Source organism: Prionailurus bengalensis, chromosome F2, assembly GCF_016509475.1.
Source record: "Prionailurus bengalensis isolate Pbe53 chromosome F2, Fcat_Pben_1.1_paternal_pri, whole genome shotgun sequence".
Classification (NCBI taxonomy): Eukaryota; Metazoa; Chordata; class Mammalia; order Carnivora; family Felidae; genus Prionailurus; species Prionailurus bengalensis.
In genome coordinates this window covers 22642335-22670165 of record NC_057353.1, presented here as the reverse complement: position 1 = coordinate 22670165, position 27831 = coordinate 22642335, and the positions used below count along the sequence as shown (strand labels likewise).

General features: G+C 39.2%; 1 protein-coding gene and 1 long non-coding RNA gene across 2 annotated transcripts in view; one reads left to right on the top strand and one right to left on the bottom strand.

Moving 5' to 3' along the window:
• The window catches only part of LOC122495486, a 49958-nt gene extending 46190 nt beyond the window's left edge, over positions 1 to 3768 (top strand). The window contains exon 3 of the long non-coding RNA XR_006300474.1: positions 3568 to 3768. This is a non-coding gene — a long non-coding RNA (uncharacterized LOC122495486). The remainder of the gene's footprint in view (positions 1 to 3567) is intronic.
• A 10506-nt stretch (positions 3769 to 14274) lies between these two features.
• KCNB2 (potassium voltage-gated channel subfamily B member 2) overlaps positions 14275 to 27831 on the bottom strand; it is a 360887-nt gene continuing 347330 nt past the window's right edge. The window contains exon 2 of the mRNA XM_043601193.1: positions 14275 to 16680. Within this exon, the coding sequence (XP_043457128.1) occupies positions 14524 to 16680 (2157 nt within the window). The 3' untranslated portion in view covers positions 14275 to 14523. The remainder of the gene's footprint in view (positions 16681 to 27831) is intronic.

Here is a 27831-nt window from a genome sequence, read left to right as displayed (position 1 = left end):
GTGGGGCTGGGGTAAGGAGTGTTTGGGATCCTGGACTCTCTCTGTTCTTCCAAAGCTGCCTGAGTTAAACCAGTTAAACCCGTCTGCTTAAACGAGGAGGTCGGAGATGAGAAAAGGTGAAAAGGGAGCAAGGAAATCCTTTTTAGTTCTCTTAGCATAGATTCTATGATATTATTCCCCTTCCACCTCCATCCTTTTGTGCCCCAATCTATGCAATGTAGGATTTGTTTCTAGGGCTGAGGGTGGAGGGTGAATGGGGTAGAGTGGAGCAGAAAGAAGAGACCGTATCAAAGGAGCAAGAATTTTGTATTCACCTCGGTCAACAGGGGGAGGAGCCGAGTGCTGCTTTTATTCCATTTGTCTTAGGTTAGATGGAATTCTGGGAATGTGACTCTTCCCCTGACAGCTCCCCATTGTTTTCTCTCTTAGTCTGTGTCTCTTGAAGTTTCTGAAAAGGAGGATTCTGGAAACAGACTGTGGGGGATAGAATGGAGAAGCTTATGTGGGAAAAGATTTACATTTCCTCTTGTGGCTAGATTGCCATTGCCCTAGGGGCTGCTGACCCTCTGGGATGACCAGAGAATCCTATGGACGTTTTGACTGACCCAGCTGCTCCTGGGTGGTACCGTTAAGCCTGGAGAGTGTGAATACAGCAGACTTTTGAGGATCCCTCTGTCCTCCTCAATGGTTTTGGATCTTGAGCATTAGCCCAGAGCCAGAAGGGCTCTTGTAGAATGATGAGCAGTGAGCACATTTCTCCTTGTCTCATGTTTAGAATCCTGCACTGAGTTTCTCTACATCACCTCTTATGTCCATACAGATTGCATCCTTTATGTGTGCTTCCTCCTCTTTTGAGTGAAATGACAGCCAGATGGGGCCCTCTTGCTTTCAGGAAGGTGTGTGGTGGCATCTGAGCTAGGGAGGCAGAGGGAGTGAATGGAGAAAAGTGTCCTCAAGACCAAGGTCAGCCCATTCTTCTCGTCACTCCTTTCCCCTCTGTCACCAGTACAGGAGTTGGGCATCGAGAGTCTGGGCACTCTGTAGTCACATCTGTGTTGGGCCACAAATATACTGGCAATACTTTACTCAATATTTATAATCATCTCATTAATTTAACTCAGGCAAGTGCCCTTGGCATTAAGAGCAGGAAAATGTTGCTGTGGAGAGTTGGAATTTCTTGGAAGGTATCATCCTTGAAGCTTTTAGACTATTCAACAAAGGTCTTTAAGACACATCCCTAGTGCTCTAACAAAGTAAGGAAATTTTCTTTGATGGGAAGGCAGCATAGCAAAGCAAGGAACCAGCACTGGCCTAGACAGTCAGGTGTCCAAACTAGCCAGATGCCTGACTCAAACTTTTGGGTTTACTAGCTGTGACCTTGGGCAAGCTACTTCTCTGTGCCTCAGTTTCCTCCTCTGTCAAATGGTGGATGTTATTGTCAGGATTAAATAAGCAAATATATGTATAGGTCTTGGTGCATGGTAAGTGCAGTATAAGAGTTTGTTAAATAAATAAGCCTCTCTTCTCACTATCTGCTAACCTTTTGCTTTGGAGAGCCTGACTCAATCGGTAGTTTGCTTCGCTGGTCAGGCAGGGCTGGGTATCTAACTTGTGGGGCCTAATACAATATGAAAATACAGGGTCCCTGGCTCAAAAGTTACTAAGAATATCAAGATGGCAAAAGCAGGGCATTAAATTAAGTGTGGGCCGTTCAATGTGTCTGTACCCTGAGCAGCTGCACAGGTCGCGTACGGATGCAGCTGACCTTGGGGGCAGGAGTTAAGACTTGATTTACCCAACAAGCGCTGTCCTGAATTGGTTTCAGGAATGGCAGTTGGGAGACTGCCTCCAAAATCTTTGATGAGCTTACCCGGATTTCAGCAAGATGCTTTGCACTGAATTTTTAAAAAATATAAACCAAGTGACATACATCTGTAGGCTATCTGAGAGGGTTCATTTGAAAAGGAGAATAAGGGATCCAACTTTTTTTTTTTCCCCCAGGCTGAGCGGTTCTATCCAAAAGCTACCTGCCTCAACAGTCAGTAATGAGGTGTCAAGAAACCATGGATTGTTGGGTGGCGGGTCTGTGCGTCATGCTTAATGTGAAGTGACTTCATGCAGAGAAGTGAAATGACACAGATGATTCATTTACACATTTATTTTCTATCTTGCTTATTCTACCAGACTGAAATGGAGAACAATGCCAGCAATTTTATAGACATTTTGACATAAAGTAAACAAGTATTTTGATGTTGAACAATTGTACAGACTACTACATGCATATAAGTATGCTGATTGGTGCAGAAATACTGAATTGATCAGCAAAACTACTAATACAAAATCACATTTTCTTTTTATGGAGTTAAAATGCAGCAGATATGGGGACATTGATACAAACACCATTAAATGGGAGAGAAAGGCATTGTATTAATGGTGCAGGATGGACAGCTGAACAAACACGCGTATGCTAAATCGTATCTCTTCACAAAACTGAAATCAAAACACCTTGTGTGCAAATATGATGAAATAAAGCATGTTGATGCAGTGAATGACACTAGACGAGACTTACCACTTATGCGTAAGCTTTAGCTTTTATCGAGAGTTTGTATTAAAAGTATTTCAACATAGTATAAGATGAAATGCTAATGCTATTATGTGTGTGGGCAGGACAGGATAACCCAACTGAGAAATCTTAGAACATAAAATACCGATTGTGCTTCTTTTTCTCTGCAGCATTCAGAGCATTCATAGAGTAGTATGAAAACCCTCTAAAACATTGAAGTTGATAAAAGTGAATGATGCTTCATGCGACTGTACCTATAAATCTAATCCATGTGTAATAACATGGAAATATGAAATTGTATTACTTAATGTACACAGCAACTGTAGGAACTATTCATTTAACTTGTAATGTCTGTTACTCTATATTCCTTAGGCTTTAAAAATAATTTTCAGTCTTTTTAATTTGGGAGATGTTAAGGACTTAATAGAAACTATTAAAATCTCTACAACTTGAGAAACAAAAAAGAATAGGTTGCATGTCAACCTGTTTTGTAGGGAAATCACCCATGATTTTTCCCAGCAAGGCTTTTTATGTGCATTAATTACTGATAGCTTTGTAGTTTTGCCATAAGGTTTCATACACTTACTTTGTAAATCTTCACAGAGTTGTCCTGAGTTTAACAATAAGATTATAATTCTAACATTAAACATTGAATGAATGAATTTGGGAGTTAGACATAGTTGTTGTTTTTACTAATATATGACTCTATTTAACCAAAAAAGCAATGGATGATACAGGCTCTCCCTCCTGATCCTAAACACACTCATATTCACATGCACACATGTACAAATACATACAGCCTTCCCAAAAGTCAATCAACTTTTCAAAAAATATACACTGTGAACTTTAGTTTCCCCCCATTTAACTCAGCTGCAGGTTTGCGTTTTTCTATTAGCTTTTCTTTTTTTCTCTCTTCTCCCTCTCCCTTCTCTTCTTCTTCCTTCCTCTTCACTCCCACCTCCCAAGATGTGGCCTTTGAAAATCTATATATGTTAATTTTGTAGATTTCCAACTTTAGTTTTTGGAGACCGAAGTGAAAATAACGTTATCCTCTTGACTACTGGACAGTGCTACATGGGTCACTCCTGAGGAATGTCTACCCTCGGACTAGTGAAAACAGCTAATGTAAGACAGGTGAGAATGCACTACAATATCCTCCTTTTGTTTTGCACATAATAGTGGTGAAAGAAACCATTTAAGGCAGTTCTACAATGGCAATGGAAAATGATTTAAGCAACTAAATAGGAAAATTGGTAGCTATTTTTCTTTAGTTAGTAGGCAACGCTTTTTAAACTGAATTATTCGACATATTTAGACTATGTAGATGTGATATAGAGATTTGTTTTACAAGCCTGAAAAGACAGTTAAAAAATACTACTTCAGTATTTATGGTAAAAAATGCACAGATGGAAATGATTCAGTGGGCCATTTTAACTAAAGGCATTACTGTACTGCCTCAGCCCTTTTTTGGGCTAGGTGTTGAGTAAGCAGTTTATAGTCACTTTTGTTCTGTGGCCTATGTACAGGACACTGTAACACAGTGTGTTGACATAATTAGATGAGACAATCACTCTGGCAGCTTTTAAATGCGGCAGACATGGACAGTCAACATCGAGCTTTTACATAAGCTATGTAGAGACAGGTAATAAATACATTTAGTGAGCTGGTCGGATGGCATAGTGCTTTACCTGAATACTATTTAAATAAGCTAGGATCTTTAGTTTTTGCGAGAACAGGTAGGAACACAGTATTCGTTAGGCTATAACTAAATAGTAAGACCTAAGCTGTCGTGCAATTCTGCTTTAGAACACGAATTATTTTTCTAAGCATCAGAAGTTGGTTGAAACCTCAGACTAAGGAATATATTATACTAAAGCTTTCATAAAATTACTAGGCAAAACAAAACAAAACCCCCATTAAAGTAAAAACACGATTTTCAGTTTACCAGTGATGGATACTGGATATCTGAAGGTGAGATTTTAGTGTATCTTGGAAATTCCTTTGCAGATTCAGTGGAAGGTCTTCCCCAAGTCAGTCTGTCTCTAATTTTGGAGATAGCTGCACCCTCCGATTCCCTCTAATTTGCTTGGAGTCGTTGCACTTAGTGTAAAGACTTTGCAGCAGGCTGCATCATATATAGTCCCTGGTCATGACTCAGCTCTGAAGCTCCTTGTAGGAAATCTGGGTTCTACGTAAATTTTTTGTGACATGGCATTTTAAATAAAATGAAATAGAACATGAACCTCCTCCTCTGTTAGCTTTCTTCATCAGTAAAATTTTAACATTAACAAAAAGGCAAAACAAAAAGTCTCTGGTAAAACCTAATGATAATCTATCCTTTAGAATATGAAAACAAAATTTAATAAAGAATTCTTTTTAACACTGAAAGCTTTTATTCTCATTTTATAGTTTATTCTGGCAAATAGTCAATTATGGTAAATCTAGAACCAAATTTGGTTATGAATTACTATATATATATATATATACACATATATACATATATATATGTTTACAAATATTTAAAGCATAAAGATGCAAGAGTATGTTGAATATTTACATGAATAAGTGTGTTTAATTTTTTGGTAATAAGGAGAGTGTAAAAGAATCTTCAGATAGATAAAGCTAAACTCTTATAATTGTAGGCAGCTGATTTTTCTTTAGGAGAAATTGACATTTTTCTATTAAACATTAAAAATGTAAAGCTGTTGGGGCACCTGGGTGGCGCAGTCGGTTAAGCGTCCGACTTCAGCCAGGTCACAATCTCGCGGTCCGGGAGTTCGAGCCCCGCGTCAGGCTCTGGGCTGACGGCTCAGAGCCTGGAGCCTGCTTCCGATTCTGTGTCTCCCTCTCTCTCTGCCCCTCCCCCGTTCATGCTCTTTCTCTCTGTCCCAAAAATAAATAAACGTTGAAAAAAAAATTAAAAAAAAAAATGTAAAGCTGTTAAGTAAAAAAAATAATGCATTACCTAAGTTTTCATAGCATGTTATTTGTCCAAATGTCAATTTCTTTTTAAAGCCACACGAGGTGGAGATACACATATATATATATATATATGTGTGTGTGTATATACATATATGTATATATGTATGTATATATGTATGTACACACATACATATATACATATGTGTGTATACATACATATATACATATATGTATATACACACATGTATGTATGTGTGTGTATGTATATATACATACATGTATATATGTATACACACATACATACATATATACATACATATATATACATACATATATACATATATGTATATACACACATACACACATATATATATATATATACATAAACAAGTAGGATACATATGTATGTAATTTAGCAAATAAAATATTCTCTATTTTAAGGTAACAGGGAGTGGAAATCTACATTTATACTCACACATTTTGAGTGAAAATCTATATTTATACTCACACACATTTAAGATTTTGACTGTTTAGAAAGCCACAGAAAAATTTTAGAAGACTAAATAATTAGCACACAAATGCAAGTTGAATGATTTCTTTTGGAATAGTTTCAAAAAAGAAAACAAATACCTCCTGTCAGGTTTGTGGTAGGTGGTTAACTATATACTATCTAGTTTAATTTATAGTAGCCTTTTTTAAGAAACTCATAGTAAAATGGGAAATATTAATTTCAAATGACCACCTAAAGATATTTTTATACAAAGAACTTAAAAAGAAATCTGAATCCAAATCTGAATTATTTCTAATTGGAAGTACAGCAAAGTACATTATTTCAAGATGGCCTTTTCTTCACCCCTAATATCTTTTGCTGAAGTTCTATAAATTACTATTACAATTTTGGCCAAGAAGCATATAAAAACTACCAGAATAATATCTGTTTTCCCTGATTGAAATGTTTGTTACCATTGAAAAGAAAACAGGGTTATATTGGTATTTTCCTTTTTGGATACTGCCCTAAAAACAGACACATTAATTGGTTACACACAGAAATTTAGTGGAATGTGCATTTAGGATGATACCTGGTAACAAATCAGTGGCTTAGACACCACTTTTCTCATCAACCTAGTTATTTACCTTTGAAGTTCAAGAACTTACTAGAGGCTTTAAAAATGATTCTTTTGTTAATAGGGAGAGAAATATATAGTGTCATTGCTTTGTCGGTCAAACTGTATCATCACCCTGTGTCGACACTTCCTTTGTCCTTAGGCTTCTCTAACCACTGGACAGCTTCCTGTTACTCTTTGCTATGGGCTTCAAGTTGCTATTGCTAATGGCTCAATTGGTCCTGCCCTTGACTTGATACCTGAAGTACCATAATCAGGCAGACCCTAAGGAAGGATTACTGGTGGACACTACAGACAAGAGAGAAATTGAAAACCTGGATGAGCAGGATCTGAGTTTGATCAAAAGAATCTGTTTCCAAAACAGGATCGTGAAACTTGAAAGTAGAAGGGAGTGAGGTCAAGTCCCTTCTATAAATGGTTTCCATTGTAACCCCGGGCACAGTAGGTGATGTTAATAAGTTGTCCAGTAACTTCCCATTTGAACACGTTTTTCCACTTACCCTCACTTCTTCAAACAAAACAAAGCAAGCAAGCAAACACTCAAGCAACGATATAAAACAGAAAAGCTTTCGGATTGAAAACAAGGTGCTAAGAGCAAGATACAGTCTTTACAGTCAAATGAAAGATTATTAAAAATGCTTCAGTGTGCTAATGGTACCTTATGTTTGCTTATAAACCTTTTCTCTACACTCACTGTTGAATTTTTAATGGTTTAATATAATACCTCTTTAAAATTGCATAAATTTGAAATGTGGCTATTGTACGACAAACCTGAATGTGTTATAAATTATAGGTTTTCTTTTTTTTCCTTTCTTTGGTCTTGAAATAAATAGGAAAATTCTGCCAATTCTTTTTTTTAATTGGGGGTGGAGGGAGAGAGAGAGAGAGAGAGAGAGAGAGAATCCCAAGCAGGGTCCACGCTGTCAGCTCCACCTCACTACCCTGAGATCATGACCAGAGCCAAAATCAGTAAGTCGGACGCTTAACCTAATGAGCCCCAGTACGTATACTTGCTATATATGTGTTTTCTTTCTAAAAATCCTCCTGACTTCAGTTAAACATTATGATGTATTTGCAGGTTAAAATCAGCCTAACCCATATGCTATAAATAAGAATGTTAGAAGCCTCTTGGTTTAAAGATGGCAGAAATCTGGCTGTAACAGAATTTCTGGCCAGCACCCACAGATGTCTCTTGGGAGTTTAGAAACCATCTATTTTTTTCACCAGGGTAAATTCAGGGGCAGTTTGGGTTCTATTCGTAATCTTCAGACAGTGGAAAATGGAGACTGTGGGCTTTGGAGTTAATCAACCCAGTGGCTTTGTCTTCACAGGTTCATGATTCTTAAAGAAAAAAAAAATCACTCTTTCACATTCTCTCTAGCTTCCCACTCATAGTGGAAAGGTCAAAGTAGCATTTAGTGTGCAGCCAGAGTCCACACTGGGGCTCTGCTAAATATTGAGCGAAACTTGTGATTCTATTTTGATTTGAAGGCGGCAGGTAGAAATATTCTGAAAGCGCTTTGCAGAAAGTAGCAACAGTTTTATCAGATATTTTGGAAAAAGAAAAACTGAGAAATGACCACTGAAAAACAGGTCTACAAAAATGTCTAGGATGTAGTTTTGATTTTGGCTATATGCATATGTAATGGAAGTTGTAAAATGATAGAAAATTTTCTTTCAAATTCTCATTACCATTTCTTTTCTAGGCAAATAGAGAATTCCACTTTCTCTCAGATTGACCACTAGGAGGTGCTCAACATGAAGAATAAAAAGCAGAGGGCAGCCCATGACCTCTTTTCTGTATTTGTGTGTTTGCCTCTGGACTCTTTTCACTATTCTGTGTCTGTTTCCCTGAATCTCAATTTTGAAAGTAGATTTTTATTGGTTGGTATGCCACCTCAAAATATTTTTAGGTTAAGATGAAACAAAAATAACTAAAAGAACGATTTAGGCATATCGTTTGCCAGCACTGCCTATAGTGGATGGGAGATAAACTACTTGCTCAGATCGGCATTACGTTTTCATCAGATCAGCAGGTTGTGATGGGTTCTGGCACAGCATATAGGCTAAGATTTTTAAAAAGTCAAATGAAACAGTTATGTGAGTATAAAAATGATTTTCAACATCATTTTTGCTAGAATAGTGTTTCCTTTGGTGGAAGAGGGCAATATCTACCTTGAAATACACCGTCACTAGATTTCAGACAGATAGCTCTAATTTTAAGCATGTATGTTTAGAAAGTGTATGTGGTGGTCATTCAGATTCTAGATTGGGGAATGAAATCATTTGATTCTGAGGGAGCATAAAAATAGATTATAGGAATTTTCAGACTATAAACTCAAACATACTATTTCCAGCCCTCCCTGTGGAATTGGATTTCGCTTGGGAATATAATCTTTTTAAATAGAAATCTCTGGTAGACTGTAAAATTGAGGGATAAACTGTGCATAAATTAATTTCTGGCACATGGTAGAGCATAAATGTTAGTTGAATTAAATATTTTATCACAGCAATCTGGGAGTATCTGTTAAATCATAAGAAACAAATTCTTCAGGACAGAGATTAAAATTGGAATTATGGTCTCAATTGTGAATTTCATGTCAATAGTAAGTCTAAATTTTATGAAAGTACATACATGTACCTAATATAAATTTCTATGCTTAAAAAAACCTCATTAATTTACTCACACATTTCTTTACCTTTCTTCCTTTTTTTGGTACTTGTATCCTTTGCTGACCTTGGGCTGTCTTATTACTAAGAGAATCTCCCCCACTTCCCTTTATATGTGTATTTATAGATTAAAACCTTTTGAGACTTAATAATGAAGAGATTATGCATTAATGGTAATGGTAAATAGGACTTATGCAATTAACTCAGGCTGTTTTTAAAAAAGGCAAGTAGAAGAAACGATTATTGAAACCAATAGTATTATAATGCAGGGTGGCATTCTATTATAGTAAGAACTAACTTCAGTAATATAGAACCATGGTTTTAGAGTTGGGGCCTTCCCTCTTTCCTATCAGGGCAGGGACTTTGAATGTGTCCACTTTTTACTTGGATATTGTAGAATCTTCTTTTTCTTTTTTTTTTTCTTTTCTTAGTTCTGTTTGGGTGAGGACAATTACAATGGAAAGATACCCAATGTATTTTCAAATTTACATGGACCTCGTGAATAAATCCTTTGAGTCAAGCTATATAATTGAATTTTAAATATCCTGCATTTAGAAACTTAGAGGGCTAAACAGAGAATAGTGATACATTGCTAAAATGTTGCCTATAGTTAATGGGAATTAAGAAAAACCTTTAAAATGGTTGTTTTTAACTGCATAACCATCATCAAACTATTAAAATATAAAATGTGTTATAGACTTTTCACTGGTATTAAATCTTGCTCTAGTTATTAGTGTTAGACCCTTATTAGCTATTTTGACAAGCAATATATCCGATTAAAAATTATTTTTCTATTTATCAGACAATATGGATAGCAACCTCAATCAGGTTAACAATTTGTCTCACGTGTAATTTAAATTGTGATTCAAAGATAATTACGTATCAGATTTACATTCATACCATCTTGTCTGTTTCTTAGGAAAACAGTTTGTTGGAAAAGTATTTCACTTGTTCTGGTCATATGCTTCCCTGGTTTGATAATTGAGTGATTTTTTTTCCATGTTCAGAAAGAGACATTTTTCAGTGACCCAAATGATCCTCAGCCTGGTTGTAAATGAGGCCAGGCAGTTAGCTCCGTGAGGTTAAGGGGTGTACTCTACCACCAAGCACAGTATCTTCTATGGAATACAGGGGTGCTCACCTAGTATTCACGGGTGTAATACCTAGTATTTAGTAATATCGGGGTGCTCACCTAGTATCTGCCGAATGAACGAACAATGAAATAACAAATTCAAGTAGACAAAATATTTGAACTTAGGCTAGAGGCAGTTCTAAAATTCTACTTGTTTTTGTTCAGAAAATCAAGTGGCTTCCTTGAGCCCTCTGCGTAATAAGTATGTCATGTTACATCATGAGCTATGGATTCTTTTCTTTAACCCAGGCGTGTGGCTCTTAAAGCGAGAATTCTAAATTTGTCAAACGTATGTGCTAAAGACAGTCAATATCACTTATCTCTAGTCATTACTATTTGGCATGACACACTGCTGCTTTAAGCAAACTGCAGGACTATAAATGCACTTCTAGGTTTTTTTTGTTTTTGTTTTTGTTTGTTTTTACATAATTTCAGATATTAATAGGAAAAACCGTAATGAAATATACTATCGTATGTTGGAATGCTGAACTTGATGCCAGACGACATGGATGAGGCCACGTTCTACTATTCACCAGTGACCTGTGTCAACGTGAGCAAAATGCATAACTTCTCTGGTCCTTTATTGATAAATGATAGCTAATTCAGAAGGCTGTTGTGAGGATTAAGTTCAACAAGAAATTAGAAGGTACTCTACATATATAAGGCTTTTTTTTTTTTGATATTCAAATTCCAAGTGAAAATAGTTGAATTGTTGGCTTTCCCCAGCTTGTGTCTACATGAGAGTGAGACTGTTTTGACAAGAAATTAATGGGAACAGACATTTGGCATAAATTCTCCTTGTAACCAGATCTAGTCATATCAGGATAATGTTTGATCTGAATGCTGGCTTCAAAGTAGTTGGTTTTGCCAGAGTGGAGAAATTTCTAGTGGAAATATTTAGAGACCATTTAGGTCAACTCCAGGGACTCACTCAATTATGTCACTCTTGTATTTGCGATCCAACCCGAGACATTTATCCATGTTCCCATTTCTATACTTTTATGATTGATCTCAGTTTTTGAGCTAAGATGATCTTGTGGCAATTTTCACTGGTTGTTAAGATAGCTAGAAGAATCAAGTTAACCGTTCTTGAGATTGTGTTCTTTTTTCATTCATTCAAATAGTCTCTACTCACTGAAGTTTGTCCTTGGTCACTGAGCTAGCTACCAATGAGGACACTTTCCTAGCAGCAGAAACTTCCCAGGGTCCTCAAGGAGCCAATCTATGTCCTTGTCATCCATGCAGTGCTTCTTAAACTAGGGATATATTTTCCAGGGGGGTACAAAAGAGGTATATGAAGTTATAAGAGTATCAGTTTTACTAGTTGATAAGCAATATAAAACATCATTTCTTTTATATTGAAACATATGGAGTAAAATGCAGCATTTACATGAATTTTTAATGTAAAAATAAGACTTGGAAAGAATTCTGTGCTTGGTATATTTGCAGACCATCTCAGGCATACACACGTTCATTCTCTGCGTCAGGTGCAGTTCTTTGAAAAGGTTTAGCAAGTGCTGCAGAAGTGCATTCTGGGATCCCTTAGTTCCCAAACTGCCTCCCTATGAAACAACAAAGTCAGGTTTTTGTTTTGTTTTTGTTTTTTTAGAGGAGCATTTTTTTCTTTCCTAGCTGAAGACTTTTAGGCTCAGAAGGGCTAAGAAGAAGTGAAAGCCAAGCTTTCCATAAGATGTTCTTGAAAACTCTTTGAAACTAAAAAAAATATTAAAGGGAAAAAACTTTTTAGGGAAAATGCTTCCAAGGTGCAATGTTTAGGATTCCTTATCTAGGCAAGATTTCTAACATTAAGCATTCTGGAGCAAGGTTCTCAGTAGAAAGCCTAATGGACACATGAAAGTGGGCATTTGTGAACCATCATCGGGGCAGTAAGACAAATCCACCTGTGCATACAGATAAATTAAAAAAAATTTAGCTCAATAACAGACATTAAAAAATAATTCATGAGACTATGTAAAGAAAATGCTTTTCATAACTTATTTGCTCTTCTAACAGCAGACGTAACTGACTTAAAAAACTCTAGGTAGAAAATTCAAACACTCTAGATTTACAAAAACAGATCAACATTTTGCTTTAGACACTGAAATAAGTATGAATAATGTAAATATCAATAGTTAATGACCACAAACCCAACAGGTTGTGTTTTGAGACAAACATGAAAACCTTACGAAATTCTAAGCACAGTGAAAAAGAAATATTTAAAATTGTTTTTTAGCAGTAGGGATGCTTGGATCTCAACTAAGCATCTAACTTGTTTTCTTATCTGAGATATAATGACCAGATTCTGCTAATAAATGTTACTCCTTAAAGCCTGATGATCTAAACATGTGGGTTGTCTTTTCTAGTGTTTTTATCATAATTTGAAAAACAGAATAAAATTTAGCATTTTTTCTTTAAATAAAAGTTGTGCTTTAAATTTGGTCCAGAATTTCCCCAACTCTTTCCATGAACCACACACACACATACATAGACACGCACACACACAATGCACACACATACATACAAAATGCATTATGCTGAGGCAAAACTTGGACGTTCCTGAGAAACCAAAGAATCATATTAATTTGGAGTCTTAAGGGAGCTTAGAAATAGTTTTGTCTGGGTTTCATTGGCGTAAAACTGAGACTTAGAGTTTTACAAGGCTTGTCCAGCATCACACATCTGGTAGTTGCAGATCTGGAATCAGAGCCTTAATTTCCTGCGAAGCAAAATGCGTTCAAACGACCTGGGTTCTTAGTCCAGACTTCACCAGCAGGGTAACCACCAGCAAGTGTTTTAAGTCCTCTGGATTTCAGTGTTTTCAGTGGAAAATGCTGGAAGTGGCTTTCAATAACGGTGATCCTGATGATGCTTGGGGACGTTGGAAACACGAGGGTGTTTCCAGTTGCTGCACTTACTGGCAGGTGCTATGGCACCTGGAGCCCTCCCCAGGCGGCAGCCGTCCCTCTCCCCACTGGGAAATACTGGGTGACCTGTTGCCAGGCCAGGGCTCTTTTTATGGTAACTCATTTCTGAACCCAGCTATCTATGAGAGGGGTGGCAGTCTCACTTAAATAGCTTTGCTTTTAGTTCATCAAAAATCACGTTTGGAATTCCCATTTTGGCACATCTGCATTCTATCTTTAGTTCTTTAGACAGAACAGTTGATGTTGGATACAAGTGGAAAATACAATCATCTTTAGATGGCCAACATACAACTGAAAAAAAAAAAATAAAAAGAAAGTGATTTCCAAATGTGGAGTGACATTAAAAAATAAAAAGTTTAGTTGTATAGCCTTTGAAATATTTTCAGGTTTTTAGGCTGTGGCAGGATATATAATTGGAAAAATTTCAAGCTTAAATTTCAAATTTGTTGATATCTGGTCATTAAATCTTGCCTATTTTCATGATTTATAAATAGAACCACAAATGCCACGAGTAAGCAGAAGCACAAAAGAAAAATGCACCCTATGAATTATGTCACAATAAAAATACTGTATTCCTTTAAACAAATGTACTTATAAGAGCTTTATGACCCAAAGCAAGATATGTGAGATGGTTTAAGAAGAGGTTGCAATTTCGCAACAAGAAGTCTGTACAGCCCCTCGGGGCAGTAGCTGTGAAGGAAGTACCTGTGTCTCAGAAACTTGTTTCCGTATGTTCTTGACAATTTTGCATCCCAGGTCCCATTATTTACAAAGTTAGGCATTTTGCAAGCTCAAAGCACCTCGATCCTCATAATTATGAATACATGCAGTGACATTTCATCCTTTCATGTGCAAATTCTAAAATTCATTGTAACAGAAAAGCAAAAAGTTGAAAATCTGTCTACAATTTGAAATGAAAGGATCAAAAATGTCAGACACTGCAGAATACTGGTTCCTAATAGAGCTCTCTTTATTTGTTCACCGTTCCTCAGTCATTTTGTGTTTGTTACAAAATGCAGTCTTGACTCTTTATTTAAACAGTACTTAAACTAAACTGTTCATGCCATGCAAAAATAACATTTTATGCACTTTTTTGGGGGGGGGGGCTTCCCATTTTTTTAGTTCATGGGCATTATTACCTCATTTTTAAGAAACAAGTTTTTTTTTTTTTATTGCTTTTGTAACTAGTCACATGCTGGTTTCACGTGTGGGACAATAACCTGTGTCTCCTGGGTTGGAATGAATTTCTGGGGCAAACAAGTGGTTTTCCATCTTGCACCCTTCTTGACTATTGTCCTTTTTTACTTCAGCCACAGCATGGTAAATGTCTTGCCTACAGTTGTGACTTGTGTCCTGGGGGGAGGAAGAGCCCACACAGGCCTCTTCTCTTAAAGGGTCTCTTCCATCACTGGGTTTATCTGCACAGCAGTTTGGGCTGGGGTCGGCCTGCATGTCCCGTCTTGGCCCCTGGAGCTCTAAGAAGTCATCGTCTTCGCCAGTGTCTATTTCCGTGAAGCTCCTCCTCTCTCTCGACGAGAAAGGAAAGAGTTTCTGCTTGGGAAACCGAGGGGTCAGCCCTTTGGAAGGTCCCTGACAATGTGCCGAAACCTCGGTGCCCAGCAAGGGTCTGTCTCCCTGGGAGGGGGTCTCTTCTAAGAGGATGGTGCTGATGAGCTGCGGGGTGGTGAGGGAAAAGTCAGCCGCGGTGACCGGCAGTGGCCTGGCAGTGCTGGGCGGGGTCTGTGGGGCACTGCCTCTGTTTTCCTTAAAGTTCACTTTGAGGGATCTGGCTTTTAGCGGGTTGCTGCCTTTCAGCGAACTCTTAGGGCTCTCGGAGGTACTGTCAGACTGCAAAGGGCCGTGGAGCCCGCTTTGGGAAGCGCTGGCATCCAGGCTCACAGTTATGTCGACTGGAGCATATTCCAGGGTGGCATCCCTGGCCACAGGCCCTTTCTCTCTGGTTAGTGTGAGAAATGGGGGCCCCCTGGCTCTTTGGTGCTCTTCTGTCCCTGTGAGGTCGGGCGGGAACTTCATCTGCAAGTGAGAGGCGGACAGTGGTGGCAGGGGCGACCTCTCCGTCTCTGTGAAGTCGGTGGCACAGCTAGTGAAGCTGTCTATGCTGGAGGTGCTCTTCATGTCCACAATGACCTCGGTCTGTGCCACAGCCAGCTGCTCCTGCGGGCAGACCACTTCTTCCATTTCTATCTCTTCTTCGTACCCAGATGGCCTCTCGGGCTGTTCTTGGCAGTCTGGGTTCGAGTGAGAGTGAGGCTGGGTCTTGGTGATTTCGTTGTACAGCATCTCCAGTTTCTGGGCACTCAGATGCTGGGGGCTGGAGGAAGAAGTGTTGTTCAGCTGCTCGTGGGAGTCTTTCTGGCTAACCTCCTGGTACTTATTCTCGAAAGATTTGTTGGAGCTTGTTTCCGACAGAGCTTTCCTGGCCCACTTCCACCGGCTTGGAGAGAGGTGATTATCATCAGCCGAGTCCTTCGTGTTGGCCGACTCTCCTGCCTTCTCCACGGCCACGTCTATCAGTTCCATGCTTCGGGCAAAGGCATCTTTTAAGTTCATAGAAACGATGCTGCCATTCCTCTTGGCCCGCTCAAGAGCCTCTCTCCTTTTAATCGCCTTCTCCTGGCGTTTTTGCTCCTTGTAAAATTCAGAAAAATTGTTCACGATGATTGGGATGGGAAGGGCAATAACCAGGACCCCGGCAATACAGCAGAGGCCTCCCACGATTTTCCCCAATAATGTCTTCGGGTAAATGTCACCATAGCCTACGGTGGTCATGGTGATGGTGGCCCACCAAAACGATGCTGGGATACTGGTGAACTTGGTAGCATCTTCATCTTTCTCAGCAAAAAACACCAGGCTGGAAAATATCATTATCCCCATGGCCAAAAATAATATCAACAAGCCCAATTCGTTGTAACTCCGTCTGAGGGTGAACCCCAGAGACTGCAGGCCTGTGGAATGTCTGGCGAGTTTCAGGATTCTGAGAATGCGCATGATCCGGAAGATCTGAACCACGCGCCTCACGTTCTGGAACTGCAGCACACTCTTGTTGGACTCCGTGAGGAAGATGGTGACATAATATGGCAAGATGGCCAGCAAATCAATGACATTTAGTGGGCCTTTAAAGAACTTCCACTTATTTGGTGAGGACAGGAAGCGTAAAAGGTACTCCATGGTAAACCAAGCAATACACACAGCCTCCACGTGTGCTAATTGGGGGTTGTCGTTGGGTTGTCCAAATTCATCCATTTCCTGCAGCTCTGGAAGAGTGTTGAGAGACAGAGCAATGGTGGAGAGTACGATGAACAGGATAGACACGATGGCCAAGATCTGGAAAAGAGAAGGAAGTCCAAGTTAGCAAATCCTCTTAGTTGCTTAGGCAGCTGGGAGACATATGGGTTCCCCGTTCTTTAAATGATCTGGATTGCTCCAAGATATTGCAAGAAGGGAATTTTACAACCTAAAATTCCCTAACCAATGCAAACACTTTCACTTTTTATGAGTTCATCTCACTTAGAAGCCCAACACAGTAAACATTTAAATTCTAGGGCCTAAGAAATTTGAAAAAAGTCCATTCCCTCACCCCTGCCATTGCTCCGAGGCACACCTGTGTCAGTAACCACCCTTTGGAATCGCTTTGGGGAGCAACCTCTCCTCTCTTAGTTGTCGGTTATTTTTCTCTCTCAACCACCCGGTTTGTGTTTCTTTAAGTGAAATTGCCTGAGAGGCACAATAGGCTAGACAGAATTTGTGGTTTCTAGAAGCTTTGGTCTACAACTAAAACCACGAATGCAGACCTACACATGGAGAGATACTATGGCACTCAGTACAACAATGCTTCTTGTACAACAGATACCATTTATGCGGTAAGCACTGATGGCAGAACCAAGTCAGTACAGCCTTCATCCTGGGAGGTGCGGACTTCTGGCCAGCATCGTGTGGGAAAGGAAGATTAGAGCTAGCTTAATTTAGTCAAGGAAAATCTCATAAATTTTAGAATGAAAGACAGCAGTAGAATGAAGACAGCAGTCATAGCTGTTACATGGTGGTTGTGAAAATTGCATGACACACAAATATTGCTAAACAAATGAAAGGTACCCATATTATTAGAGGCTGAAATGAATAGGGGAACTTGGTAGCATCTTTCTGGGAAGACAAAGGCCAAGAACAGGTATGTGGGAAATTGTGGAACCATGCACAATAGAGGCAGCCCAAGTAGGGACTTCTTTACTGTAAGCTGGTGTTCTAGATTTATAAGGACGAGAATGAAGACGAAAGTTTGAGAGCAACAGGAGGAAGCACTTTTTTGGTTTGTAAAGATGGTGCATCTGGGACACACAATTCTTGGTGATATAGGAAGCCTCTCTTACCTAGATTAGGTCTGGCTTGCTTGGTTTCATCTGACTTTTGTCAATGGTCTTGGGAGCTGTCATTGGTCTCAGTTACTATGTGCAGCTCCAAGAAAAATATCCTGACAGTGACCATTTAATTTAAAGATTCAGCATCAAGTAAATATTTCAAAGGATGATGATTAAGCAGCTTGAGACCCTACAGCGCAGCAAACCTGAGATCATGAAAAAATTAGTTTGTCTCTGACATCAGGACTTCTAAACAAGAGTCTTCTCTTGTTCATCTTTCTCCCTCCATTTTCTTCTCTTTATCCTTGTCAGTTTCTCTACTTCTGGGTTACTCTCCTTACCCATTCTCCTTTTATGCCTCCTTTATACCTTTCATTGTTTTTTTGTTCCTGTTCTTCCAGCTTCCATCTTTCTCCTCAAATCTCTCTCAAGTAAAACCACAGTATAACATATGTAAGAGTGTGTTACGGATATTGAATAAAGATGTATGTTTCCTTAACTTAAAGAACAGTATTTTACTCTTAGTGTTTTAAATCTTTTTCTTAAACAAAACTAAAGTAAGTACTTTTGACTTGAGTATCCTTCAGAATTTCCTTTAAAAATGTGGATCAATGAATCACAGTAGAAAAAAGGTTCTATTCATCCTATTCTAAGAGATTGTGGAGGCTAAAGTTAGACATCCTCCTAGAAGGTTTAGATAAACCCATGGATAATGGGTTCAGAGGGTTTATTAAGGGCAAGTTGGGAATGCTCACCTCAAATTTCCACCCACAGAGGCCAATGGCGGGGCGGCACTAACAAAATTCTGTCACTACAAGATTCCTTAGGGAGCACTGGCCAGGTCCCATCCATTCTTATGCTCTTACCATAAGAAACCAGTCCCTCTGTATTTTCTAGGTGGTCACACTGTTGTTTAGTAAGTATATTATATTAAGTGGGCATTTTAAGTACTGGGGTTGCTGCCATCATTCTTACATTAATCCATATTCTAGGTTTTCTATATCTTATCTGTTCACCTGCCCATTTTGGATGCATCTTACTAATGACTGTCACTTCAAAGATCAAGGAGAAGAGTAGAATTACAAATGAAGCCATTCCATTATCTTCCAACCTTTTGGACAAAGGGCAAAATTGGATGGTCCAGGGTGGACCTTCAGTTTTCCTTGGCTCCACAATCACATTTTGACTGTAATTCATTTGACTTCAGTAGCTAACTTGGGGAACTAATGAAACACTGTAGAGTCCTAATACAGTCTATAGGCCAGATGATGGCAACTTAACAAACACGGCTGCCCTTTATACCTGTAAATTCAGCACATGCCCAACGTGATTTGGAGTACATTCTTGAAGGAAAAGAATGACTAAAAATACCAAACACTCAAGCTCTTAGCAACCCCATATTCATATTAAAGAAACCATAGGTACTGAAGCGCATTATTTTCTGTCTCATGTTCAAATTTAATCTGTCAAAATCCATTTGCTCTCAGTTTAGAGAAATGGTTATTTTAAATATCTTGTGAAGCTTGGAGTTCTCCCAGAAAGACAGCGCTTTAGATAAATTATTCAATATATACCAAAGATGATGTGTGGTGCAATAAGCCAAATGCGAGCTTATTGTTTTATTGTAGTGTTTAAACAAAATAAATATAATAAATGTGGCATTTTGGTCTAAGCTACAGGATACACTTCTAAACATGGATATTTTTTAGTATAGCAAACCCTTATGGCACTTAGGCATTACTTCTTTTAGCCTAACCACGCACAAGTTAGATGTTGAACTCCTGTCGCCTCCAACAACTGGACTCCAGAGCTGGCTGTGTATCTCAGCTCTACCAAGCAGACTTAGGTCTGCACATGGCAAATGAAGGGGAAATGCAGAAATTCCAAACAATTATCTGTGCGATATTGGCTGACTCCCTTGGAGATATGGACTAGGTCATCTCCACGGTCCCTTTCTTTCTTTTTTTCTTAAAAAAATTTTTTTTTAAATGTTTATTTATTTTTGACAGAGAGAGAGAGAGACAGAGAGAGAGAGAGAGAGAGACAGAACACGATCAGGAGAGGAGCAGAGAGAGAGGGAGACACAGAACCTGAAGCAGGCTCCAGGCTCCGAGCTGTCAGCACTGAGCCCGATGCGGGGCTCAAACCCACAAACTGCGAGATCATGAGCTGAGCCAAAGCCAGATGCTCAACCGACTGAGCTACCCAGGTGCCCCTCCACAGTCCCCTTCACCTCTTACGTGTGATGATTCTCTTTCTAAACCACCACCTTTTGCTAATTCCAGTCATGTGTGCCATCTATACCAAGGACAAATTGCAACTGATCCTATCATTTGGTTGAATGGCCAAAATATACTTTTGTTGCTTAAGAAATAAAAAGTCAGATGAGAAGACTTTGAAAACTATTGCCCTGTTCTGTTCTAAGCATTTGGTTACTGGGAATAGACAGTCTTTCTGGAAAAAACTTTTCTTTCATTTTGAATCACCTGGAAAATGACGTTAATTCTTCACATAAACACAGAAATTCAGAGGATCACACGGAGTTAAGATTAGGGCCCCTGACACTTGCATTAATAGGTACCAAACATTGGTTGCATTGATATCAGTGAGAGGAAGTAAGGCAGTTGGGAGACTTGCCTCAATTGCACCAACTTGTTGATGTGATATCCTTTGAAGGGATATAATGGTGTTACTGGGTGTTTTGTGGTGGAAAGAACACAAGACAGGGAATTAAAATACATGCCTCTACCTCTGTGGGCCACTTGGACAAGCCGGCTGCCTCTCTGAGCTTCAGGTTCCTTATCTGTAAAATGAGGTGAACCACATTTGTCTTGTCTGCCTCCCAGGGTCGGTAAGGATCAAACTAGATAATGCACATGAAGCAACCTATAAAATGTAAAGTCGGATAAGTGCAAGGAATGCTGGACATGTGTCTGGATGCAGTCTTTGGCCAGCATCAAGAGGAAATGAAATACACTTGGACTGTTTATCCCCCATTTAGATACAATTTCATATCTGCTTTAAATTCACTGATGTCCAATAGTCCACAAAAGCACATGGAAACGTCTGTGCTTTGCACTGAAGGTCAGTGTGGGTACATTCTCTCCCCTCTTCCCTACCCTCTTCTTCCTTCCTTCATGAATATAAACTGGAAGGTGAAACTGAGTTTCAAGCTCTGAACTACATAGCATACGGGTTTTCTCTTCCTAGCGGGATAGAACACATTTAAAAACAAAACTTATCAGAAATAGAAAACAATATGGGGAAACTGATGATAAGAATTTTAGGAGAGGGGCACCTGGGTGGCTCAGTCAGTTAAGCGTCTGACTTCGGCTCAGGTCATGATCTCATGGCTTGTGTGTTTGAGCCCCGCATCGGGCTCTGTGCTGACAGCTCAGAGCCTGCAGCCTGCTTTGGATTCTGTATCTCTGGCTCTCCCTATCCCTCCCCTGCTCGCACTCTCTCGAAAATAAACAAACATTAAAAAAAAAAAAAATAAGAAGAACTCTTTAAAAAAAAAAAAAGGATTTTATGAACCAGCTTATTTAAATTGACAGGAAGGAAAAATCCTGTGACAAACATTATTAGGAGCATAAATAATTTTCTACTTTCAGAAAAAGGACAAGGCATGAACACATAAGCCAAAGTTTAAACCATTTGTCAAGGGAAGAGACTAGAAGTTGGTTAGAATATCATGATTTCACCCACTGATCTACTTTTTAAAAAAAAAAATTTTTTTGATGTTCATTTATTCATTGAGAGAGAGAGAGAGAGAGCGAGCGAGCACATGAGCAGGGGAGGGATAGAGAGAGGGGGACACAGAATCTGAAGCAGTCTCCAGGCTCTGAGCTGTCAGCACAGAGCCTAACACGGGGCTCGAACTCATGAGCAGTGAGATCATGACCTGAGTTGAAGTCGGACGCTTAACTGACTGAGCTACCCATGTGCCCCTTTTTTATTTTATTAAAAAATTTTTAATGTTTATTCATTGAGAGAGAGAGAGAGAGAGAGAGAGAGAGAGAGCAGATATCCTATTTCTTTAAAAAAAAATTTTTTTTTCAACGTTTATTTATTTTTGGGACAGAGAGAGACAGAGCATGAACGGGGGAGGGGCAGAGAGAGAGGGAGACACAGAATCGGAAACAGGCTCCAGGCTCTGAGCCCAGAGCCCGACGCGGGGCTCGAACTCACGGACCGCGAGATCGTGACCTGGCTGAAGTCGGACGCTTAACCGACTGTGCCACCCAGGCGCCCCATGATATCCTATTTCTAAAGACACTATCAACCATAGCAAACCAGAAAGTAAATCCTTTGGTTTTAAGAAAAGCAAACCAGAAAGTAAATCCTTTGGAAGAACCATCTAAATTTGCAGTTCTAGCTTCTCATATTCCTAGAATACCTGGTGCTATCCTCTCCACTGGTGGTCCTCAGTTGACTACTAGCTCTTTCTTCTCCAGGATGTTCCCTTGGCTCTCCCAGGACAAAAGGGAATCTGTGCTTAAGTACCCTCTGCTGATCTGCACATGCTAGCATGAAGCCCTTATGTGCTAACTGATGTGAGCATGACACATGCAAAGCAGGCGCATCACTGAAAAGTTCAGTTGCCTGTCCGTTATTTTGGCCCTGTGGGTAACAGGAACCCAGGAATTCAATCCTCCGCCACCTCCATTCGTATGCTGTTCAATGAGGGTTTGAAAAGACTTAGTCATCCATGCTCAAACTGAGGTCAGCAGTCAGCCTGTATAATGCCTTTCATTTGGGGAAGGGTGTGAGAAACATTCTAGTTCCACATACTATCGAATTCTTCTTTTAATTTTTTTATTCTCACGTACAAAACCAATTCTTTGAGAGAAGAGTTTTTGGTTATCTTCTGACTGAAGACACTCTTTTAATAGTTTCCTGGTATCTCCAGGGATAAGCTTTGTTTCACTACTCATGATGATATGTTTCTGTATTTTAAAAGGTTAGGTTTTAGGAAGCAAGTGATTGGGTAGAAAGCTGGTGAAGGAAACTTGAATTTTATTCACAGTAACTCTGCAGAGAAAGGAGCAACAGAAAGATGGAGATACCTTTCATCTTACACACACTCCAACCATTGGGTAACTTCTTTTTAGGTCATTCCTTCTTGCAAGTCTTCAGGAGCCAGAGAGTGAAAATGGAGACTGGCCAAGCTGGGCTGAGCACAAACTTCCTGCCTCTCCTAACCCCTCAAGGGCAGCGAGCATAGCCCTCCGGTTTTGTAGACTGCTTCGCCTCCCCTCCTTCCCCAAGAAAGCACAACACACATGCTTAGATTCTTCCATTTAGTCTGTGAATGAATGATGGATTTGGGGGGAGGGACACAAGAAGAGAATGAGTGGAGTTTATCCTTGGAACAGATTTCATTTAACTTGATACTAGGCTGTAAAAACAAATCATAGAACACTCAAGTTAGAGGAGAATTTGGAAATATTCCATTTCTCATTGTATAGAGGAAGAAATGAAGATTCAGGGGGCCTCATAAGTTCCTGGGAAGTGGAGAGGGGGTGGTGTCAATATAGGGCTTAGTGTTGAAAGGTTAGAGTTTGAAACCTGTTCTGATATACTTTACTAGTTTTGTGACCATGGGCACTATGATTAGCTTTTCTGGGACTCTGTTCCCATATAGAAAATGTGGAAAATAAATACTTGTTTCACTTAGCTACACAGTATTGTTTTGAGGACCTTGATGGTTAATTTTATGGGTCAACTTGTCTAGTCTGTGGTATCTGGTTGTTTGGTCAAACACCAGTCTAGAAGTTGCGGTGAAGGTTTTTAGATTTTTAGTTTTTTAGATCACATGTTTTTAGATGTGATTAACATTTAAATGAGCAGACTCTGAATAAAGCAGGTTACCCTCCACAATGTGGATAGGCCTCATCCAATCAGTTAAAGGTCTTAAGGGTGAAGACAGGTTTCCCGAAGAAGCAGCAATTTGATCTTAAGACTGCAACACAGAAATCCTGCCTAAGTCTGCCTGGCCTGCTCTGTGGATTTCAGACTCAAGACTACAACATCAACTCTTACCTGAATTTCTAGACTGCTGTCTTGCCGTATGGATTTCAAAGTTGCTGGTCCTCACAGTTGTGTTAGTTACTTCCTTAATCTCTCTTTCTCTTACATATATATATATATATATATATATATATATATATATATACACACACACAGTTGACTCTTGGATAGCACAGTTTGACAGTTTGAACTGCATCGGTCTACTTACATGCAGATTTTTTTTTTCATACAGTGCAGGACAATAAGTGTATTTTCTCTTCCTTATGGTTTTCTTAATAACATTTTTCTTTTCTCTAGCTTATATATTGTAAGAATACAATATATAATAAATATAACATACAAAATATGTACATGTTAATCGACTGTTTATGTTACTGGAAAGGCTCCAGGTCAACAATAGGCTATTAGTTAAGAATTGGGGAGCCAAAAGTAATATATGGATTTTTACCTGTGCAGGGGTTCGGTGCCCCTAACCCCTATGTTGTTCAAGGGTCAGCTGCATACATAATCTCTCTCATAATCTCTTTCTCACATCTCTAATATCTATCTATCTATCTATCTATCTATCTATCTATCTATCTATCCATCCATTCTCTATCTCTATGTCTATATACATAATGTATTAGCATTTATTTTAAACTTATCTTACCACTGGGGGACTGACTACCGCACCATGGCTGGTCCCTGCTGTTTGCAAGACAGAGTCTGGAAAACTCCTGGCTACCACTCTGTGTGTCTCACTATATACCTCTGTATCTACATATATAGTTTCTGTCTCTCTCTCCACACATTATCTATATATCTGTCTATCTATCTATCTATCTATCTATCTATCTATCATCTATTGAATCTATCCATATATTATATGCTTCCTGGGTACATCATCCCCTTCATCCCACTGTCCTCCATCTGTCCTTCCAGAAGTCCTCCCTTGGCACTCCACATTACAGTGGCCTCTCCTGAATGCTTATGGCATTGATTTCCTGGGTTTACCAGATACACAGAAGGTATAGAGGACACATCTTGCAGTTACTTGGACTCACGTGGTCTCCCTTGGCAGCCTTGCTTGTACTCAGAGAGGTGCCTCCCAGGAGGACTGCCAGACTTAGGAAACAGAAAACAGGATGCTGTTATATTTGAATCAAACTTTCGTACGCGAATACCTATACTAAGAAAAATTTGTGGGGCGGCTGGGTGGCTCAGTCGGTTAAACGTCTCACTTTGGCTCAGGTCATGATCTCATGGTTCATAAGTTAGAGCCTTGCATCAGGCTCAGCACTATGAGTACAGAGCCTGCTTGGGACTCTCTCTCTCTCTCTCTCTCTCTGTCCCTCCCCAACTCATGCTTTTTCTCTCTCTCTCTCAAAAAAAAAACCTACAAAAATTTGTTTATATGAAATCTACGAGGCATTCTGTATTTGCTCTGGCAATCTTACTTCTTTGGTATGTTAATCCATTGCTCTAGGCTTGCCTGATCAGATTTTCTTGCTCCCGGAAGTCTGAAGTTTGAACTGAGAGCTCAGGAGGTGCTGGGATGGAGTCACATTAACACTCCAGAAGGAGGAGTGACAAATTTAAATCGTGGGGAGTCTCTTGGGACAGTACTTGGGACAGTACTTTCTTAAATAATCATTTGACAATTTCATAGGAGATATTTTTGTTTCTCAGGCCAAAATTTTAGAATTCTGGAAGGCACTAACTCCCTATTTTTCATAAAATTTCTTACAGTGCCTACCACAGAACACCCAGAAGAATAAAACAGGTTCTTAGTCATGTTCCATTGCTTCCATGTGGCCCAATGTCAACCTAAAAGCTTTAACCAGCAATAGCATTTTTTAACAATAGAAATTCATATTATACATAGATCACTTTATGATAACAGACCAGCTTTACAAGTTCAGCAACATAATCTTTTTATAGGTTTAAGTTATACTTTTTATTAATCCTTTCTTTTCTCATCATGTTGAGCAGACTTTTTTCTTTTTTTAATCTTATTCTTCAAGAAGCCTGCTTTTGACTATATATTAGCTTTGGGCTTCACCTTCACAGAAGGATACGTTTTATTAAAGAAAAGTGCTGTATTTATTCTGTGTCACATTTTTTGCTGAGTATGATTTGGAATCTGCAGTTCATTCAACCAGTAAAGGAAGTGATAATTCCATGTACGGATCCAGGGTAGATTTAGGTTTATGCAACAAAACGTTAAGCCACAGAGAAGAATTAATAATGGAGGTTATCCATTAAAAAACATTCACAAGAAAGACAAATATCATATGATCTCACTTATATGTGGAGTCTAACAAAAGCAGAACCAAAAAAAAAAAAAAAAAAACCCAAATACAGAGAACAGACTGATGGTTTGCCAGAGGTGAAGAAATGGGTGAAGGGAGTCAAAATGTACAAACTTCCAGTTAGAAAATAAGTCATAGGAATGTGGTGTGTAGCATGGTGACTATAGTTAGAGATACTATGTGGCATATTTGAGAGTTGCTAAGGGAATAAGTCTTATAAATTCTCATCGCAAGAAATTTTTTCGTAACTAAGTACGGTGACGGATATTACCTAGACCCACCGTGGTGATCATTTCACAGTGTATAGAAATATCGAATCATTATGTTTGACACCTGAAACGAACAGAATGTTATAGGCCAATTGTACTTTAACTTCAAAAATACATACACATGCATGCGCACACTCATATGTACATACTTACATATAAATATGTGCACACACACATCAGTGTAATCAAAAGTCAAGCATCACAGAAAAGAAGTAAAAAAATTTATAAAGGTGTAAACTTAAGAATGCTGTACATTCGATTTGCAATGTTTATTTACAAATGTAATTTGTTAAAATACAAATTTATTTGTTAAAGTAATTTGTTAAAATAATAAAAAATTATTTATTATTGGGGCACCTGGGTGGCTCAGTCGGTGAAGTGACTGACTTCGGCTCAGGTCATGATCTCACGGTTGGTGGGTTTGAGTCCCACACTGGGCTCTGTGCTGACAGCTCAGAACCTGGAACCTGCTTTGGATTGTGTGTCTCTGTCTCTCTCTGTCCCTCCCCCGCTCATGCTCCCTCTCTCTCTCTCTCAAAAATGAATAAACTTAAAAAAATATTTATTATTGTTATGTCATATAAAAACACATCTTAGAGATGTCCAGACTAGAACAAAATAAATGGAAATAAGCCTCCCTCCATTTTTCCTTATCAACTTTCTAGTTCTTTGAAAAAAATAATTCATGTAATCCTGAAGGAGAAAAAACAGATTTTGAACACTTAGCATGTTCTGGACACTAGAGTATTTACAGTTGTATCCAAATTCTAGAACATTCTTCCTTTTCCTGTTGGAAGAATGTTTCCTTTGCTCTAAGGACAATTCTAACTTATAAATCCGCTCTTTGAGAGGGAGGACTTCAAGGATGAATTGAAGTTGCCAATGCAGAAAAGGGAATAAAGGGCATTATGGGGCGTGAGGACTAGGTGGGCAAAGGCTTTGAAGCCCAAGACATATGGTTTGCTCAGAAAATTCCAAGTAACTTTGTATGGGTAGGGATATCTACAAGGAGGCATGGCATGAAGGAGTCCATGGTGATTCCAGGGCTGCTACATGTAAGGGTGTAGGCTGTGCCCTAGTCAACGCAATGCCAGAGGGTATCAATAAAGAGACCATGTGAGTGATGCCTCCATCATTTGTGCAGTGTGCTACTTTCACAACTTTCCTACAACCCTGATTTCAGGATCTGAGTAGTATGGTATGACTGGATGCAGGTGGAGACATACAGATGAGTGGGGCTGCGTGCTTCTCAGAAGTCAGACAATGGACAAATTCTGAAAGGCACTGACTGCACTGATGAAGAGTTGGTGGGCCTCCTCCAAAGGCCAGTTTTCCTCCAAGTGTGGCCCCCAGACCAGCAGCATGGGCATCATGTGGTAACTTGTTGGGATTGCAAATTCTCAGGCCCCACTCCATAGTACTGAATCAGAAACTCTGGGGAGAGGCCCGGAAATCTATGTTTTAACAAGTCCTCCAGGTGATTCTGGTGCTTGCTAAAGCTTGAGGGCACTGCGGGAAGGAGTAAAAACA